At 40.3% G+C, this 17,849-nt stretch overlaps 1 protein-coding gene across 8 annotated transcripts in view; it reads left to right on the forward strand.

Moving 5' to 3' along the window:
- The window catches only part of robo2 (roundabout, axon guidance receptor, homolog 2 (Drosophila)), a 275,636-nt gene that overhangs the window by 221,790 nt on the left and 35,997 nt on the right, over nt 1–17,849 (forward strand). For 5 of the 8 annotated variants that reach the window (XM_022192116.2, XM_022192117.2, XM_022192110.2 and 2 more), the window contains exons 6-15: nt 1,201–1,337; nt 2,515–2,526; nt 6,837–6,961; nt 8,546–8,717; nt 12,367–12,572; nt 13,441–13,522; nt 13,648–13,813; nt 13,956–14,122; nt 15,495–15,616; nt 17,432–17,663. In XM_022192116.2, coding sequence (XP_022047808.1) covers nt 1,201–1,337; nt 2,515–2,526; nt 6,837–6,961; nt 8,546–8,717; nt 12,367–12,572; nt 13,441–13,522; nt 13,648–13,813; nt 13,956–14,122; nt 15,495–15,616; nt 17,432–17,663 — 1,421 coding nt within the window. The remainder of the gene's footprint in view (nt 1–1,200; nt 1,338–2,514; nt 2,527–6,836; nt 6,962–8,545; nt 8,718–12,366; nt 12,573–13,440; nt 13,523–13,647; nt 13,814–13,955; nt 14,123–15,494; nt 15,617–17,431; nt 17,664–17,849) is intronic. The other 3 variants (XM_022192118.2, XM_022192111.2, XM_022192114.2) reach the window with 1 other exon arrangement.

The following is a 17,849-nucleotide window of genomic DNA, read 5'->3' on the forward strand; positions in this document are numbered from 1 at the left end:
AAAAGGCATAAAAGAGTCATATGACTGCTCTGGGTGGTATATTTCTTCATTACAGTGAACATGGTCAGTGTAGTTTGTTCTTAAACAACTCTGTGTTGGCATTTTCAATCTGAATGGTTCACTGCGTGTTAGGCAGACGTCGCTGCTCTTGGTTCTTTTATGTGTTTTTAATAGTTGTTGGACTGCAAGTTTGGAATTTTACAGCACATAGGCATACGCTGTAATAAAAGGGTAATATAATGTCAGGCTTTTTTTCTTTAAAGCCCCTCTGTGCTTAGGAAAAACTCTCACTTTGCAGACTCCAAGTAGTAAGATTACAAAGATACCGTGGCAGACTGCAGTACAGAGATTGAAAAGCAGTACTTAGACCGCATCAATTCCAGGACTGTATCGTTTTTTTCAATTATTTAAACATTTTTGTAATCATACAGAGAGAGTCTACATAGAGCCTTTAATGGGGCACCATAGTTTCAGGTTCTTTATCTGTTCATCTCAGCTCTGCTCAGAGTGTCTGTGATTGACAGACTGTGGACAGCAGAGGGTTGTCAACCTGACAGACCACCATCACACAGCACTGCCGCCCCCACTATCTGCTTACTCTCTGCCAGACCAGCACCTTCTTCTATTACAGACTGGAACAACAAACCAGACCAGCATCATCTCCCTGTCAGCTTTTATACAATTCAAACAGGCCCACAAACACACATAAACACATATATTTGACTACTGATGTAACTTTACCTTAGTATAGTTGTTGTATTGGTCAGTTGAAATACCTTGCAGCAAGAAGGTAACTATATAGATTCATTGCAACTGTGCATTCATGTAGCAGCCATGCACATGCACACACACACTCTCAAGTATGATTTAAACATATATATACACACACATGGAGAAACATCTCATGAATATTGTACAGGTTTTGGGCGTTCCAGCTGAATGCATACCTCTCTGTGTGTACTGTGTGTCACTGCTGAATAATTGATCCTCCTTGCAATCTCCATTTGTCAGAATGAACAATTGTGCTCCGGTGTTTGTCTCCGAGAGGGAAGAAAGCCTTTAATGTCTGCTGCCAGAAAACTCAACAGACATGGATGAAAACTTGAAGCGATTTTTTTTATTTTAATTTGTTACAGCGTCAACTATATTTACAGTGTTTGTATTTAACGATAAACAAGAAACTTTGCTTTTTGTTTACAGATATGAGATCAAGTACGACAAGGAAGACTATGTTCTGAGAGTGAAAAAGGCTTCTGTTAATGACGAAGGCACGTTCACCTGTGTGGCGGAAAACCGTGTGGGCAAGCTGGAGGCCTCAGCCACTCTCACAGTCAGAGGTATGAAACGCCTTGGACAGCTGACACATAACATATAGAGAAGTCATGGTCCATTGAGGTTATTGTTCTTGTATACCAATATGAGGTTTAGATTGGCAGTTCTCTCCAGATTTTCACCTTTACACAAATGGAAATGCAGAATGCCGACTCCCATTGCCAAGAGAGATGTAGACAGTCTATGAATCTGTTTAATTATTTACATTTCCAAGTGCAGCGTCGACACACTCTGTCACCCTCCCCTCCCCGTTGTGGTGGTCTGCTAGCTCGACTAACCTCCACACTGTAACCACCCAGTCAGCAAAGCCATTTCACAGATTACTGGTGCACACCCTCACTACCACACCTGGGGTTTGCAAGGTTAATAAAACATTCTAACCATAATTTCCCTTTTTCTTCACCACTCTTCTTCCCATTAAACCCAAGTGTTTAAGGTCCCTGTGGAGCGCTTTCGAGCAACACAGGGGGCCAAAAGGGAGGTAACACAAGGTCTGCGCTGACTACTCGTTCTACCTTTTTGGAAGCTAGATTTGTGAGCGTAGCATCTTATTGTGATGACACACACATCGACACAGAGGGGACACTGGGGAACAACCACCTGCAAGGATTCATTTTTGGGGGTCTTTTTTTGACTTTGGGGATTTCACAAGTCTGGTTGTAACGTACATGCTGACCTAGTCTCTTAAGTCTTTCTTTTATTCATCAGCAGTTATAATAAACGCACCTTTGCCTTGGTATTACAAACACACACCACCCATAGAATTGTAGATTTCATTAATGCAGACAGAGAAGGTTCAGTAGTATATTTGTCTCTGAAGAGGGGAAAAAAAAGGCGAGTCCCACATTCATTTAAAGACAATTACAAATTTTTGGCCACCAGTGGGTGCTCTCACCAGACTGACAGTATCACTTCGGGGTTCTGAGAGTCAGATGCTTTGAGATCGTCCACGTAGCTGTCCAGTGGACAGTGGACAAAAGTTACTGGATCCTCTGTGTCATGCTTACACTGTGCCAGACTTGTGCTGGCCCCAACACAACATGTCATTCATTCTGATTTTGATTTTCCTTTTGTCTTATTTTTGTTATGTTTGTTCTGTTCCTCTTCTGTTGTTTTATATGTTTGTGTGTCTGTGTCTTAATTTGTTTCTTTTGTGTATCCACTCCATTGTTGTGTCTCCAGCTCGCCCTGTCGGTAAGTACCCATCCTTCTGATTTGACTCCATTCTGCATGCCTTCTCCATACACACTATTGCATTTGACTGCTTGACAATCAGCCACCGTTGCTTTAACATTACTGTATTTGACTAACATTGATGTTGCATCAAATTGTCTTCTCTTAGAGTTGATGTTTGCAGATCAGATTTTGACATAATCTTTGGAGATTTTGCAGCTCTACCTCAACTACTAACATGAAAAATGCTCAAATGGAATATTACACCAGGGCAATATGTTGACTAAATGTGGTAAATGCTTTGTTTGTTTGCAGTCACTAAACAAAACAAGAGTTCAAAGGGAAAACTATATATTAATTTGACTTCTAAGCTTTCTGAGTATCTATATTGAGTCCATATTAATTTGTTTGAACAGTTTCACACTAACTGTTCTTCATGCTGTGTCGTTCAGCATATTTAATTTTAAATTGAACAATGAATACATGTATTAAAGTGGCAAATATAGCTTTAATTTCAGTAGGTTCATGTCAGCATTAAGAAATATAAGACTGCCTGCAGTTTTTGGGTTCAGTTGTAAATGAACACATACAAGCAAGGAAAACATTAATTTTCAATGCTTCATGAAAAATTCTTTACAATCAATGACTGCTTGAAATTTTCAACCTGAAGATATAGATACTTACGCCTACTTTAGCTTCTGCTTGTTGTAAAATCAATTTAACTTTTTACATGTAAACTGCAGCTGTCTTTGCAAAGTTCACTTTTTATTTTTATCACTTGATCTCAAACGGAAGTTGATGTACCTGGCAGAGGTTCAAACAACACATTGCTACAGTACAGGTTTATCTAGTATAGTTCCTTAAAGTTGCCGCTATCACTGTTGCTCTGAACAGAAAGCTCTTTAGATTCTAGACAGTGTTCTATACAATGAATGACTATGCTGGCAGTCTAATAGTCTCAGACATTGTCGTCTCATATGGTCCAGGAAGTGTTTAACTTGCAAGTCTTGAGGCCATCTGTCAATTTTTGGAACACAGAGCTGAGATCTGTTTGTTTTGGATGAGTTTGTTTCCTTCTGAGCCACACACCATGTAGTTGAAAGTTTTCATTTTATTTTTATATAGATAGGCATAGGTCAAGGTACAGGCAAATTTGACACACTTAAGATGTTAGATTGTTAGAGGGAGTGAGTGAAAATGGGCTGCTTGAGAGAAAGGTGTACTTTTAGGAGCAGAAACAGGAGGAATCCAGGAGGACAAAGAGTGGAGAAACATGCAGCAGGACAAAGAATGGAGAAGAAAAGAATGGCAGAAGTATGTGTCAAGACAGGCTTGACTGGCAGAAAAAAAGCAGACACTGCCTCATTGGCAGGACTTTGGTTGCCAAAACAGCAGTGGCTGTTCTGCGATTGTCAAACTGTCAGATTCCAAGAAGATGGAGGAAATTACACATTCAATCTGCCTGTGGGAAGAGACAGTAATTGCCGTCAACTTTTGAATAAAATATGATTGAACGTGGGACTTTAAGGGAGAGGAAATGTTTTTTTCCTGAGGATACTGAATGGATCTCTGTCTCTTTGTCCATTTGTTCTTTTCACCCTGACTGCTGTTTTATGCTGAGTCCTCTGCAACCCAGGCAGATGTGACTTGTCATGAATTAAATATGGGCCCCTGATCATGTGTTTCCTTTAGACGGGACAGGAAGGAGCTTCTCATATGTCATTAAGGTTGTCTGAATTGAAGCAGGGCCAGTGTGAGTTAGCCCTGAGCCAAACTATGAAACGATCATACAGTGACTTCCTCTTGATTTGTCAGATTTTTTGATCTATGCTTCTCAGTGGGCCTCCCTCTTCTTTTTAGGTCAATCCACATCTCATTTCCCCATAAGTATTTTATTCATTTTCAAATATAATTTAAAAGATAGAAAGGGAGATCAAAGTTGTGCCACAGGTAAAGAATGAGCTCATATTTCATCTTCGGCCACCAGGACACGCTTAAGCGATAACAGCTTTTGGTCTTGTAAGAAAACTCCATTAATCACAGCCAGCTGATAGATGCTTTACTTTAATGTAATGATAAAATGTGATGTTCTGACCAGCTATCAGTGAGTCAAACATGTCAGCAGAATGACAAAATAGGAAACTTGCTCTTAAGCAATAATGAAGTGTCTCGGTTGCAAAAATCCCAATACAGAGCTTATGACTACTATGAAGATGAAACTTGATTTTTCATTTATTAGGTTCCCTTAAATCTAGCTGAGCTACACAAAATAAATTTCAACTGCAAACAATTAGTCAGGAAAATAAAAATAAAAAAAAATAAATATATATATATATATATATATATATATATATATATATATATATGAAACAATCACATAACTCAGACAGTATTCTTTATGTTAAATATGGACATAAAATGTGTAAGCTATTTTCTACAACTTTTCTTGAATTTATGTGCACAATGTGAGTCTATGTGGAAGGATTTACTAATGAAGACAATGTGGGCAAGGACAATGCCAGGCAGCACAATAATACAGACCATTCTGTAAGGTGTGGATCCATATTTTTAGCAAGTAGTTAGTAATGCAGTGTGTGGGATAGAACAGAGCAGAGGATGAAAAGGGAGGGAGCTGAGTCCTTGCCAGAGCATGATTTAGGAGCTCTGTATCGGGCCCAGCATTGTGAGAGCCACAAGATATCCAAGCTGCAGAAGGCCAAATGGGAAGGCAGTAAATCTGTTGCCATCTGTACCATTCCCAACTGTGTGTATCTTTGACAAATACACACCCCCAAAAAGGGATTACATGAAGAAACCTGCCAAATGGGAAGAGTTTGGCCTTACTGGAACCAGCTGGCTGATCAGTGAAATGACTTACAAAGAAATCAAAAGAAACAGAAAGGGTGCAAGATGTTGCATTGCTACAAGTCAGATTTCTCGTTATAGAATTTTACAGCAGCAAGTGGAAATCTATCCATCTCTCCTTTTGTTTGTTTGAAGGAAATGGTGCCTAGAACCCATTGTATGCACTTACCTGAGATTATGGGTCTTTAATCTGTTGACTTTCATTATCTCAGAGCCATGTTTAATCCTCTAAGAGACGCGTCGTTGATGTCTTATCTTGGCAAACATGGCACTTGTCAATAAGAGTCTCCATGACCCTCCTGTGACAGCCATAGAATAAAGAAGAGGCCTTAGTTCATGCTGTAAATTACCTCAGGCCAATGTTGAGACATCTAGTTTTATTCCTGAGATAGCTGAAGCTGTCTTGTAAAGTTGCATTGATGATTAGCATATGGCAACTAGGTTTAATTCAGGTTTTGATTATTTAAGAAACAAACTCATTTGCTCAAATAATAACACATCTGTTGATCTCAGCTCATAAAGTTTCTCCTGAGCAAAGACAGATGCTAGGTTTCATTATTTTGCCAGCTATGCACTTGAATTTATCCGTTTTTGCTTGTTAAAGGCCACTAATAGAAAGTCTGGAGAGACCTCCCTACCATGGACTGACGAAAGGCAACACAGCCTCTAAATAACTAATATTTAATCTCTACACACATCTCTCTCTATTATTGAGCTGCATCTGTCAAGTTGTCAGTCAGAAATGTCTCGCTCTCTCCCAACTGTGAGTCTGTGACAACTGGCCTGGCTGCTGATGGAGTCGTGAATATTGACCGAGAAAGCTTCACACTAGCATTTCAAAGTTTGATAGCTTCTCAAGCCTCTTCTCTCTTTGATGGAGAGGTGTTAGCTCCAAGTGTGGTAAACACAGAAATATTCCTTTCTGTCTTTCACTTCCTTTTGATATAGCTTTGATCAGAAGTTGTATCAAGCCACTTCAGATCTTGACTTTTACTGTATATGAGATGCATTCTGATGCAGAGTAAATCCCACATATGGAAAGTCAAACATGATTAACCCTTCCTGTCTTTACCTGTCTATGCCATTGTTTTGGATGTTTTCAGGGCATGGGTGTGCCTTTGTGTTGTCTCAGATATAAATGCCATTGTGACCGAGGCGCTTCCTCGTGTGAATGCCAATGTGACTGTCATTCATTCAGCTTCAGCCTCACCTGAATGAATGGCCAAACTGGTTACCATGGCAGTGATAGTCATGATAGTCACTGGTGCTCCTCCTCTGTTCAGGGCAAAAGACAGATACTGTATAGCACTGCATGGAAGCTCTGTACGGCACTCCCATTTTGATTTGACCATGTGGTAAATTGCTTGTTTTTTGCTTGAAGTCCCTAAGCCCTGATAAATTCCAGTCTTCGCCTCACTGTGTACCACTGGTCTTCTCACACTGTTGTTTTGGCCCTTTGACTTCAGCTGCCCCCCAGTTTGTCATTCGTCCAAGAGACCAAATTGTGTCACAAGGCCGCACTGCCACCTTCCCTTGTGAAACCAAAGGAAATCCTCAGCCTGCTGTCTTCTGGCAGAAGGAGGGAGGTCAGGTAAGAGTAGAAACTATTTTAATCCTTTTTTTTTGTTATCTTAACACAGTATTTCTTACATATGAAAACATATTGCTCTCTTAGTAGGCAGCTTTTATTATCTGCAGTGCAACCAGTGTTATCAACACTCAGTACTTTGTTTGGATTCCCTCGGGCTGTATGTACAATGGCTGTGTGCTTATGATTCTCCTGCCCCACGCACACCCACACACACCCCCACACAGCACTTCAAACTACACTATCTGTCATCAGTATCTTTACTACAGACACACAGATACACCTTTGTTCTCAGGAGCTGCCAAACGACAGCGCGCCTGGCAACGTGCTAATCGGTTTTCTGCGACCCTGAACTGATAAGAACGATCCTATCCCTCACTCCAGCAGATAACCCATTCAAATACCTGGGTGTCCTCACAACGGTCAACAACAGTGCCAATTAGGAGCCTGTTGGGACTTGTAGATGAGCCAGAGATATGATTCAGCTCTGGTTGAAGCACACACACCCACACTTATACACAAACACACTTTGCCTGCGGGCCAACAATTACAACAAAGTTCTCTCGAAAGAGCGAACAGAAGTGAGACACATGCTTACATGTTCACACAGACTTTTGGTTTAATTCACCAGTATGTGACTGAGAGCACGATGACTCAGTGCTACTGTGTAATACTCTGAACTTTAATCTGGAATGCTAGTTGTCATTAAAAATGATGCATTTGCAATGAATGTGCGACAAGCACTTTGATACAAGTAGTTGCACATCCCTCACACTCGTCTTTCTTTCGTGTGTTTCTCAATGGTTTCTCTACCTTAACCACACTGACATATAAAAGAGATGAAGGTATTTGTTGAGAGAACAAATTAAAGCTAATTAAGTGCAGTAATTAAATAACAAAGGCTTTTCTCTCACACTTGAGAATATTGGAGTGTACATCTCTCATCTGCTGTGGATGCATTGAGCCTAATTTTTTTTAAAAACCCAAAAAACCCTAGCATAATTTGTTGCATTAAAGTGATTAGGTGGAATTAAATACAGCTAATGTATTTGCCAGTTCCCTGTGGAGATCGTAAGGAAAAAAAAGCTAAACAAACACAAAACAAAGTAGAGGTGATGTTTTGTCAATGTCATCAGGCATGTTTACTCAGAATTACTCTGAAATGCTGACTATCCCTGCATCTTCAGCTATTTTACAGCTAAAATGCATTATATTCAGTACAAGTCGTATGGGGTGGTCTCTTTGGCTACAAATGCAGCTCAAAACCACTATGGAACTGAAGTACAGAGGAAAGTAGTCATGAAGCCAACAAGAGCAAAAGTTGCCTTCCTCAAAGTGTGGAGCCTCTGGCTTGGCCCAAGTCAAAGTATGAAACCAAATCATCAAACTGTATACATGTTATGCAGTTTGCAAGGTTGGTTAACCAAGTGGTAGATGAAAATGTCGGTGCTGTAGCTGGAATAGTCTGATGATTGCATGCAAGTGTGTGCGTATGTGTCGGTGTGCATGTGAGCGTTTTTTGTATTTTTTCCAGGTTGTACTGGTTCCATGTTCTCACTAATTGGCTGTTTGTTCCACTTCCTGCAGAATTTGCTTTTTCCCAACCAACCCCAGCAGCCCAACAGTCGCTTTTCGGTGTCACCCAGCGGAGACCTCACCATCTCATCTGTGCAGCGGGCAGATGCTGGTTACTATATTTGCCAGGCCCTGACCGTTGCAGGCAGCATTCTCGCCAAGGCTCAACTGGAGGTCACAGATGGTGAGAGGAAAAAAAAAATTATGTGTAGCTTCTTCCATGCCAGCACACTACTGCACACCAGCACATGGTTTAGCACTGCTGCAAATGTAGTGATTCTGGTGAACCATCAACATTTTATTGATACAGATTTTAGTCTGTCATGGTTTAACTGCAGCCTCTCTCTCACCTTGTTGAGCTTAAGTGAGAATTTGGCCTTTATCACATTTGAAAGCACACGGTAGGTACACAATCACAAATAAAATTGTCGTTCTTCTGCGTGCAAGAACAAATTCTTTCATTTGAGAAATACCAATATGCCCATGACCTTCACTCAGTGTGTTTTTGCTCTAAGGTTTTTGTTTCTTTTCTTTCCCTGCAAAATTTAATTAAAAAATTCTTCTTTTCTTTTTGGAACGAAAATATAGCATTGCCCTTGAGTTCTATCAAGTTTAATGGTCAGTGTTTGGGTGGGTGGGGGGGCGAGGCACAAGGATGTGTTCGAGCAAGAAAAGGAGACAGAAGGAGATGGAGTGAGTGAGTGACAATAGCTTTCCTGTGGAATGAATTATGGGGTCCTGCTAGGCATGGGAGCATCTAATCTGCTCAGCTATTGTGATGGTAAGATAGACGGCTATCCATATGCCTGTGGAAGCACCTGCTAGCAGAAAGATTAAAAGCACCGAAGGAACACTTTTTTTTTTCTTGTTTTGTGTGATACAGGTAGGAAATTAGTATGTCCTTCAACTGCCTGCAATAATACATCACATTTTAGTTATGCTACATTTTTCTCAGTGAGCTCAAGACCTGAAAACAAATTACATACATCATCACAATAAAAAATATTCAGCAACACTAATTCCAACAATTCAATTCAATTTTTTGATATCACGCCAATTACAGGTCAAATTGTCTGCAGATGCTTTACAGAACCCATGTGCCTGAACCCCCAGAGCAAGCCCTGCAGTGACAATGGCAATTAAACCCTTTTAACAGGGAAAAAAAAAAAAACCTCGAACAGAACCCGGCTCTTTAAACAAACATTACACTATTGTGTTATAGTGTTAGAATACTTGCTAGTAATGCGTTTAGGTCTTTCAGAGGAATGAGTCTCCAGCTTCAAGTTCATTCCAGATGTAAGGTGAATAATACCGGAAAACCAGACTTCCTGTTGAGAGGTCACATGAAGAACTTTCAAAACCAAATCTATCCTGTGATGTGGCTTTGGAGCTCTGAATCCTGCTAAAGAAATTAACCCTCTGAACCCCAAGCATTTTCTGGGATTTTTGTTTTCTCCTGTCACTTTTACTTGCATTATTCAATCCAACACAATATCCTGCACATCCACGGAAACAGCACAACCATGACTAGAAACAGAGAGAACCTACAAAATCTCTCAAATTTGTCCAGTATGTCACAATTATAATGCCATACATGATGAAAATAAGACAAAACAAAAGAAAATTGAATTTCTTTGATTACTTTACAAAAATTAAAAAAAATGTAATCAACATTTTCAGTATTTTTCCAGGAGTCCGCAGGTATTACCAACACTAGAAAAACAGCTTCATGATTATGCCACGTAGTACAGGATTTTTTTTTTTTCCCAGAGCAAATTATATATATTTGGTATACTGAGATGTCACAGTTTTAAATGTAAATTTGGTTACATTTTTTTGACTGGAAAGCATGTCACAAATAACCGTTAAAAGCTGTATATCTTGTCTATTTTTACGGTTTCTTGCTCTCATAAATGCAATTTTGCCTAAAATAAATTGTTCCAAACATGACAACCTCCAGTGGCTTGAGTGGTTAAAGGCAGCAGCATGAGCATACAGGATACATCCATAATCTAATCTAAACAGTACGGTGGATTGTTTACTTTTTCAGTTTTCATAGCAGAAAAGAATCTCTGATCTGGTAAATTAATTTTATATTAATCATTTTGTTAATTTAGTTTTTTTCATGAAAATATGTACAATATTTTTTTTGATTCAAGGCTTGTTTCTACAAAATTGATCTCAAGACAAAAAGAGCAAAAGCAGGAACGAGTGAAGGAGGCCCATGGTGAGGTCATGGCCACACCTGCTACAGTCTTCGTGTGATTTACTACCCCGAGTCCCGCCAACAGTCTGTGGAGTTCAAGGAGATCTGTAATGAGAAATTCCTGATCCAGAGACCCAAGGCCTCAGCCGAGCTTTGCCTCCTCCCTTTGTCACTCCTACATGCCTTTGACACATACATCAGATGCATCAAACTCAATAATCATGCAGTGCTATCTGTATGTGCACTTGCTTTTGTCAAAACTAGTCATACAGTAGCTCTTGATCTTTCACTGAGAACGGAAATCCACTTAAAACACCTATTAATCTGAGCTATTCAACATAATTCAAGTTATTTAGTAGTAAGAAGGCTTCATTCAAGTTTATAATGTCTGCATACATATCTAGCTGAACATGGTAGTTAATAGAAAACCTTCTGAGTATATTACAGATGGAACAAACTACATCATTGCGAGTCTCCAGCTGGCAGCAGGTGCTTCGGATCCTGGCTTGGCGCAGTTTCAGATTTACATTTTTAGTCTTGATTCATATGATCGTACTCACCCTTTATTCCACCTTACAGAAGACTAAAAACAAATAAGGGAAATTAATGTACTACATTTGGCTTGTGGTGGGCAATATATTGGGTTTCCGCACACTTACTCTCCTCTGTCTTACATGACCCCAAGCGAAGGGTGACCATAAGACAGCAAAAGTGAATTGCCTGGAATCGCTTCCTTTTGTCAGATGTAACTGCAAGAGAGAAAATAGGGTTGAAAGTGAGGGTGTGATAATGTGTTGAAAGGTTACTGAGGTAGACTTGGTAATTAGCCCCTGCAGGTCTGACATCATTAATCTATACTTTCTAATTAATGTGGGTTCTGTGATGCCAGGGGGACTCCACATTATTCAACTCTATATAAACTGCCTGTGTGCTACAGTGCTAAATCTCTGTGAGATCACCTCTGACATACCCACTATTTCATAGAGGTAACCCACAGGCTTTTTTGGCACATTATAACAAATGAATTTGCTCATATAAATGGGATTCATCAAAGTATTAATGCTCATATGAAGAGAAACTGGAATAAAATATAAAAATGGTTTATCCTCACTAATTAATCAATATAAAGATTTAGACACTTTTCTTTACACTCTTTATACATCACAAGTATCACCATTTGGTTTCTGCAAGATTCACTATTTGAAATTCACCTTTTATTGTGCCCCACGCTGCACATAATGAAGTATTTATCTGAACCACACTGAGTCAATAGGCGAGTGTCTCACCGCCAAACTGTACCACAGAGTCTAGAGTAGTGTATAAAAATAAGGCTACCCAGGCAGTAACTGGAAGCCACTTAGTATCCCTCTGCCACATCAATGAAACTGCAAAACACTAGTCAGCTGTTCTTTCTGTGCTTCCTGGAAGTACAGGATATGCTCATTGTTCTGTGGCATGATTACAAGACCTGCAGGGAAAATAGTCCACTTTATGACAGATACCCACATCCACCCCCCGGTGCAGTTTATGATCAGTTCTGTCACTCAGTTTGTTGCGCTTTATGTGAGCAGTGTCACCCATCTGAACTTCAAAATGCAGATGATGTGTTTTCCTCCTTGTGTCTCAGTGCTCACAGACAGACCTCCTCCCATTATTCGGCAAGGTCCATCCAATCAGACACTCGGGGTGGACAGTGTGGCGCTGTTGAAGTGTCAGGCGTCAGGAGACCCCATCCCCTCCATCAGCTGGCTGAAGGATGGGGTCAGTCTGCTGGGAAAGGACCCACGCATGTCCTTGCAGGAGCTGGGCAGCTTGCAAATCAAAAACATCAAGGTAAAGGTGTTAAGGTCTTCAGAACACCTCATTAATTTATGCTGCTGTATGCTACCGCTGTATTTTCTGAAAGTTAACACTTGTGTTTTATAATGTTTGTTCAGTCAGTGCAGGTTGCGTGATCCATTTGTTTGAGTACTAGCATAGAATGAGCAAAATATCTTGAAGAGATAAATATGCAGTGGGCTCAGCTGTGCTTTGCTCGGTGAACTCCAGCTGTAGCAGAGCATATATGCACTTACAGATACACACACACGTGCACACACTTCCATGTTTAGAGTAGATTAAATTTAGCAGGCTCACTTCTTTCTTTCCCCACTCAGAGGCCTCAGTGGAATACCTATTACGCTTGACAAAGCTGCCGACCACTGACATGTTATTTAATAAATGGAAGGAAGGCAGGGGGACAAAAACCAACAAACAACCAAAGTTCCTAAGAGAGATGGGGAGACGAGCCAGCTGTCATCAGTCCAGGGGGTTATAGTGGCCCACCCTAAATTAATTAGCCTGGCTTTGTTGTGGTCGGCAGGACAGTGGGGAAATAAGGAGGGGGAGGGAAAAGTGATGGAAGGGTGGTGAGTAGAAAATGGAATTCATTTGGACATTAGCGTCAGCACTTGGAGGCACTCGCAAATGACACGGAATTTGTCCAGCACAAGTCGAGGTTGTGAATCCCCCCCATCACTTCTCAGCGTTTCTGTGACAGAAAGAACGCATGTATTCAACCATTACTGCTGCTCATAGGATGTGTGAACTAACATGTTTTTCGCCAGTTGTGCTGTAAGTGGAATCATTAGTGCATCAGTGCTGTTGGTGTGTTTTTTGTTTTTTTTTTATTCATGCATGCATGTGCTCTTCCGTATACCAGCTGTCAGATTCTGGGATCTACACATGTGTGGCCACCAGTTCCAGTGGTGAAACATCATGGAGCGCTTTCTTGGAAGTCAAAGGTAGGTCAAAGACAGATGGTATAATAGCATTTAATGTGCAAGGAGTGAAATTATACTTTTAACTTGTCTTGTATAGTTCTTATTGAAGTAATCGTCTTCTCTCTGTCTCCTCTCTGTACATTTAGAATCAGGTGGAGTGATGGTTATAAAGAACCATGATGAGAACGAGCTTCCAGGCCCTCCGTCTAAACCTCAAGTCACTGATGTCACAAAGAACAGTGTGTCCTTATCCTGGCAGTCTGGAATGGCTGGAACATCTCCCATCTCCTCCTTTGTCATTGAGGCATTTAGGTTTGTTTCCACATTCAAATAAAACCCTCACTCGCTAGTTAGTAACTCAGCTTGCCTTGCAATGGATTGCAGTTACAAATGTAATGTAATATGTGACAAGATATTTAAAATTGATGTGGAATAAATTTCTCTTGTATTGCAGTCAATCAGTAAGCAACAGCTGGCAAACAGTGGCAGATCATGTGAAAACCACACAGTTTACTGTCAAAGGCCTCCGTCCCAACACCATCTACCTGTTCATGGTTCGAGCAGCCAACAGCCAGGGCTTGAGCGATCCAAGCCCCATGTCCGATCCTGTCAGAACACAAGGTACTTTGCATTAATATGAAGGAAATTAATTATACCACCAGTTTTCATTGCATACATATGTAGTATAGGCATTCAGATTTTTCAAAATCAGACTTTTACCATCACTTTCAGTCTTTGGCATGTCATTTTTTTGCCTCTAATTTCAGTTTCTGCTGATATTCTAATGTCACTTTGCTCCTCTTCGAACTGTGATACTTATCAGCCTGTCTCAGTCATCTGTAGTGAATAGCTAAAGTGAACCACTGCAGAACTTTCCAGAGGTCAAATTCTTCATCTCAGCTCAGCTTATTAAGGCTGCACTTAAGCAATTATATAAAATAAGCAGGTCTGCTTTTCGAGGGCCTAACGGAGTTAGTGCTATCCCTGCTATGTTAATCATCGTAACAGGAGAAAAAGACTGTCTCCAAACCCAGAGAAGATTTGATTACAATACCGGACAGACCACAGCCTTCACACTGCATCAATATGACAACTCTCCAGCAAAAAATACATAACTAAATAAATAAAAAGCAACATTTGACCGAGCTCTGTCAAGTACAAGCCAAAAGTATCTTTACAAAAAAATGAAGTGGATTTGAAATGCAATATATGTCTCTCATGCAGAGATAAAGGTCTTGAGATAATATATGTTGATTGACAACGGCATGCACTGATGACAATTTTATTTTTCACGTCTTCTCAACTGTTTTTGGCCCATCTTGCCCTATCAGTGTGGCCTGTGATTTATGACTGTATTGGGTTGTCTGAATGAAGCTTTTTCTTGAAATATAATTTTCTTTTTTCTTTTTTCCTCCCTTCAGTAAATAACTCAAAATGTGGCTCGCTTCAACCACACTCAGTATCTCATGCACTGGAGTTTTTTATTGCTTGTAACTTGAAACACATGCATATGTGAAATGAGCTGGAAAATAGTGTCATAGTGTCCGTTCATCTTCCATCCAATATGTCTGAGGGTCGCACATTCAGAGTTCATTCGTTGCTGCGGTTGCTCAGTCAGGCCCCAGTAAGTGCAGACAAGTCACACATCTACAGAACTTTGCAAACCCAAGTCTACTTTCTTTTCTTCATAACAGACAAGCCCCTAATTCAAAATGGAATGAGGTCATTTTAATGCAGATGAAGTTGCTTCCTTTCAAAAGAAGTCGTGATCACAAAGTGTACACGTCTTTGTTAAGTCCGACTGGTCTATTCAGTCTCTCTTTTATCACTCCACTTCTGATGGTGATGAATCAGGGTTTATTGTGAGGAGCTGAGTGAACTCTGTGAAAACCAAGTGGAAGAGAGCGAAAAACATTTTACTCTCTCTTGCTTTATTTTGGGACCTCTTTCCCTCTCTCGCTTTTTCTTATTTTTCGTTCTTTCTCTTTTATAGATATCAGCCCGCCGGCTCAAGGGGTCGACCACAGACACGTACAAAAGGAGCTCGGCGAGGTCATAGTTCGGTTGCACAACCCGGTTGTCTTGAGTCCCACAACCATTCAGGTCACATGGACAGTAAGTACAGCTTTTCATTTTGCAAACTGAATGCAACTATATTTAACTGACACTACACTTTCACCAAGTACATCTTTTTTCCATTTGTTCAGCTCGAGTTTTTCCACTGCAGGAAGTTAGATATATAAAATCATTTGGCTTGTATGCGGTTTTCTTACCTCTCTGCATTCTTTTTACATCTTTGATTTTGCAAAATTGAGTCATAAAGCCAAGGCAGTTGATACTAAAGATCTGTCTTTGAAGCCAAAAAGGTGCCGCTCGAGGCCACAATTTGTTTTATGTCAGGAAATTTTTGTCAGACTGTTCCCTAAGTCTGCAGCTTTGAAATATTGTAAGTGGTGACTTAGAAGTAACTGCACATCAAATGGTTGCACAATTGTCTCTTTAACTAGAGTGAACATCAAAAGAGATGTCAGAGACATCTGGTTGTTCATCAATCTTCCATATGTCTTTAGCTGTGTCCTTCTTAAAGCAAAGACTGCTGAGATTAAATTAAATTGAAATTAATGTTTGTGGTTGTGAATGCAAGTTTTCCGATTGCCAGGATGCATTAGTCTTCCTTTATATTTATACATGCAAACTATACAAACAGACCTGTTTTTCTACGATAAATATGCACATATTAGGGTGTTAGTGGCACCATGAGATCAGCTATGTCCCAAAATTATACAGTTTATTAAATGTCAAAATTTTAAAACAGCTGAGGGCTGTATTAAATTGTTTTAATTTAATCTTGTGGTAATGAGGAAAAAAGGCTATTTAGATTCCTCATTCTGAGATGTTCATACGGTATATGTGGTGGTTTATTTTGATTATAGTGCTTTAAATCACTCAGGTGCAGCTCTTTACTTGACACCACTTAGTGGCATTTGGCACTGGCTTGCATTTTCATATGAACCACATTAGCAGTTTTCCTGGTGACATGTTTATTGACCCCTGTAGTAAGTCTCACCCCAAGATGTGGTAGCAAATTTAATACTAAAGCATGGCTTTATGATTGTAATGTACAGTCAACACAAAACATGGCTGCCTAATCAATCAGGGGCCTTTTCAGTAAACAGAGGGGCCACTCTTAGAAAGCTTTTATATTCCCAAATCATTCCATTAATAAAAGTCACGCATCAAGCAGGGAATCCATTTTGCTGATTTACTCGGGCTACACTGGCGAAAAACAGCTGCTTAATATCCCACTTGAAAGCCCTGCTCACTTCTTCTACTGTTAACAAGCCATTACAGTGAATTATGCCGCTGCTCCTCCTCTGCATAAATTCAGCATTTTCTGTCTGGCTAAATGGGCCCAAGTTTTAAAAGAGGGGCCCTTTGTGGATTTCAGGGGGCTATCACAAATCCTGCCACTCTGTCTTTTCTATGGGACATATCTGCTGTTATCACCACTGTTGTGCATTCTCCTCATGTCCCCAGGGCCTATGTATTTGTTGCTGTATGACATTCTCATAGGCACAGCTCATCCTAGATGTGGTGGGAAATGGTTTATGGTGTCACTATTTTGCATTTATAATACATATGAGACATGCATATGTCCTTTAAGGTGAAAAGTCTTTTTAATGGAAGTGGGAACACTCTGGGGTGGGAGACGCGAGTATGAGGTAATGTCAGGGCGTTAATTGAGTTAAGTGTGGCATGGCTGGTGATAAAAGGCCCATTAAACAAGTAACATCCTCTAAAGTGTAATGCGCAAAATCCTGTGAGGAAAAACCATGTTGCAGATAAACATCAATAGTAGCTGTTTCAGAGCTGCACAGTTCTTTTTGCACTGAAATCCAGCTGTAATCTGATATTCATTTACTTTCTCAGGTGGATCGTCAGTCTCAGTTCATTCAGGGCTACAGAGTTCTGTACAGGCAGACATCAGGGCTGCCTTCACCAGGACCATGGCAGACGCAGGATGTGAAGGTCCCCTCTGAGCGCAGCGTGATCCTCTCCGCACTCAAGAAGGGAATTGTTTATGAGATCAAGGTCCGGCCTTACTTCAACGAGTTCCAAGGCATGGACAGTGAATCCAGGACGGCACGGACCACTGAAGAAGGTACGACGTGGAACAGCTTGCTGAGTATTTGGAGATTATGTCAGGAGCAATAAAATATAAAAAAAAACACATCCACTTGAATGTGGAATGACAGATGACACATGACCCCTTAGGCTGCGTTCATGTTGTTTTTTGTCGTAATTTTGCAGAGACTGCCCCTCTATTTGATACTGAGAACTGAGAGCA

Source organism: Acanthochromis polyacanthus, chromosome 13 (assembly GCF_021347895.1).
Source record: "Acanthochromis polyacanthus isolate Apoly-LR-REF ecotype Palm Island chromosome 13, KAUST_Apoly_ChrSc, whole genome shotgun sequence".
Classification (NCBI taxonomy): Eukaryota; Metazoa; Chordata; class Actinopteri; family Pomacentridae; genus Acanthochromis; species Acanthochromis polyacanthus.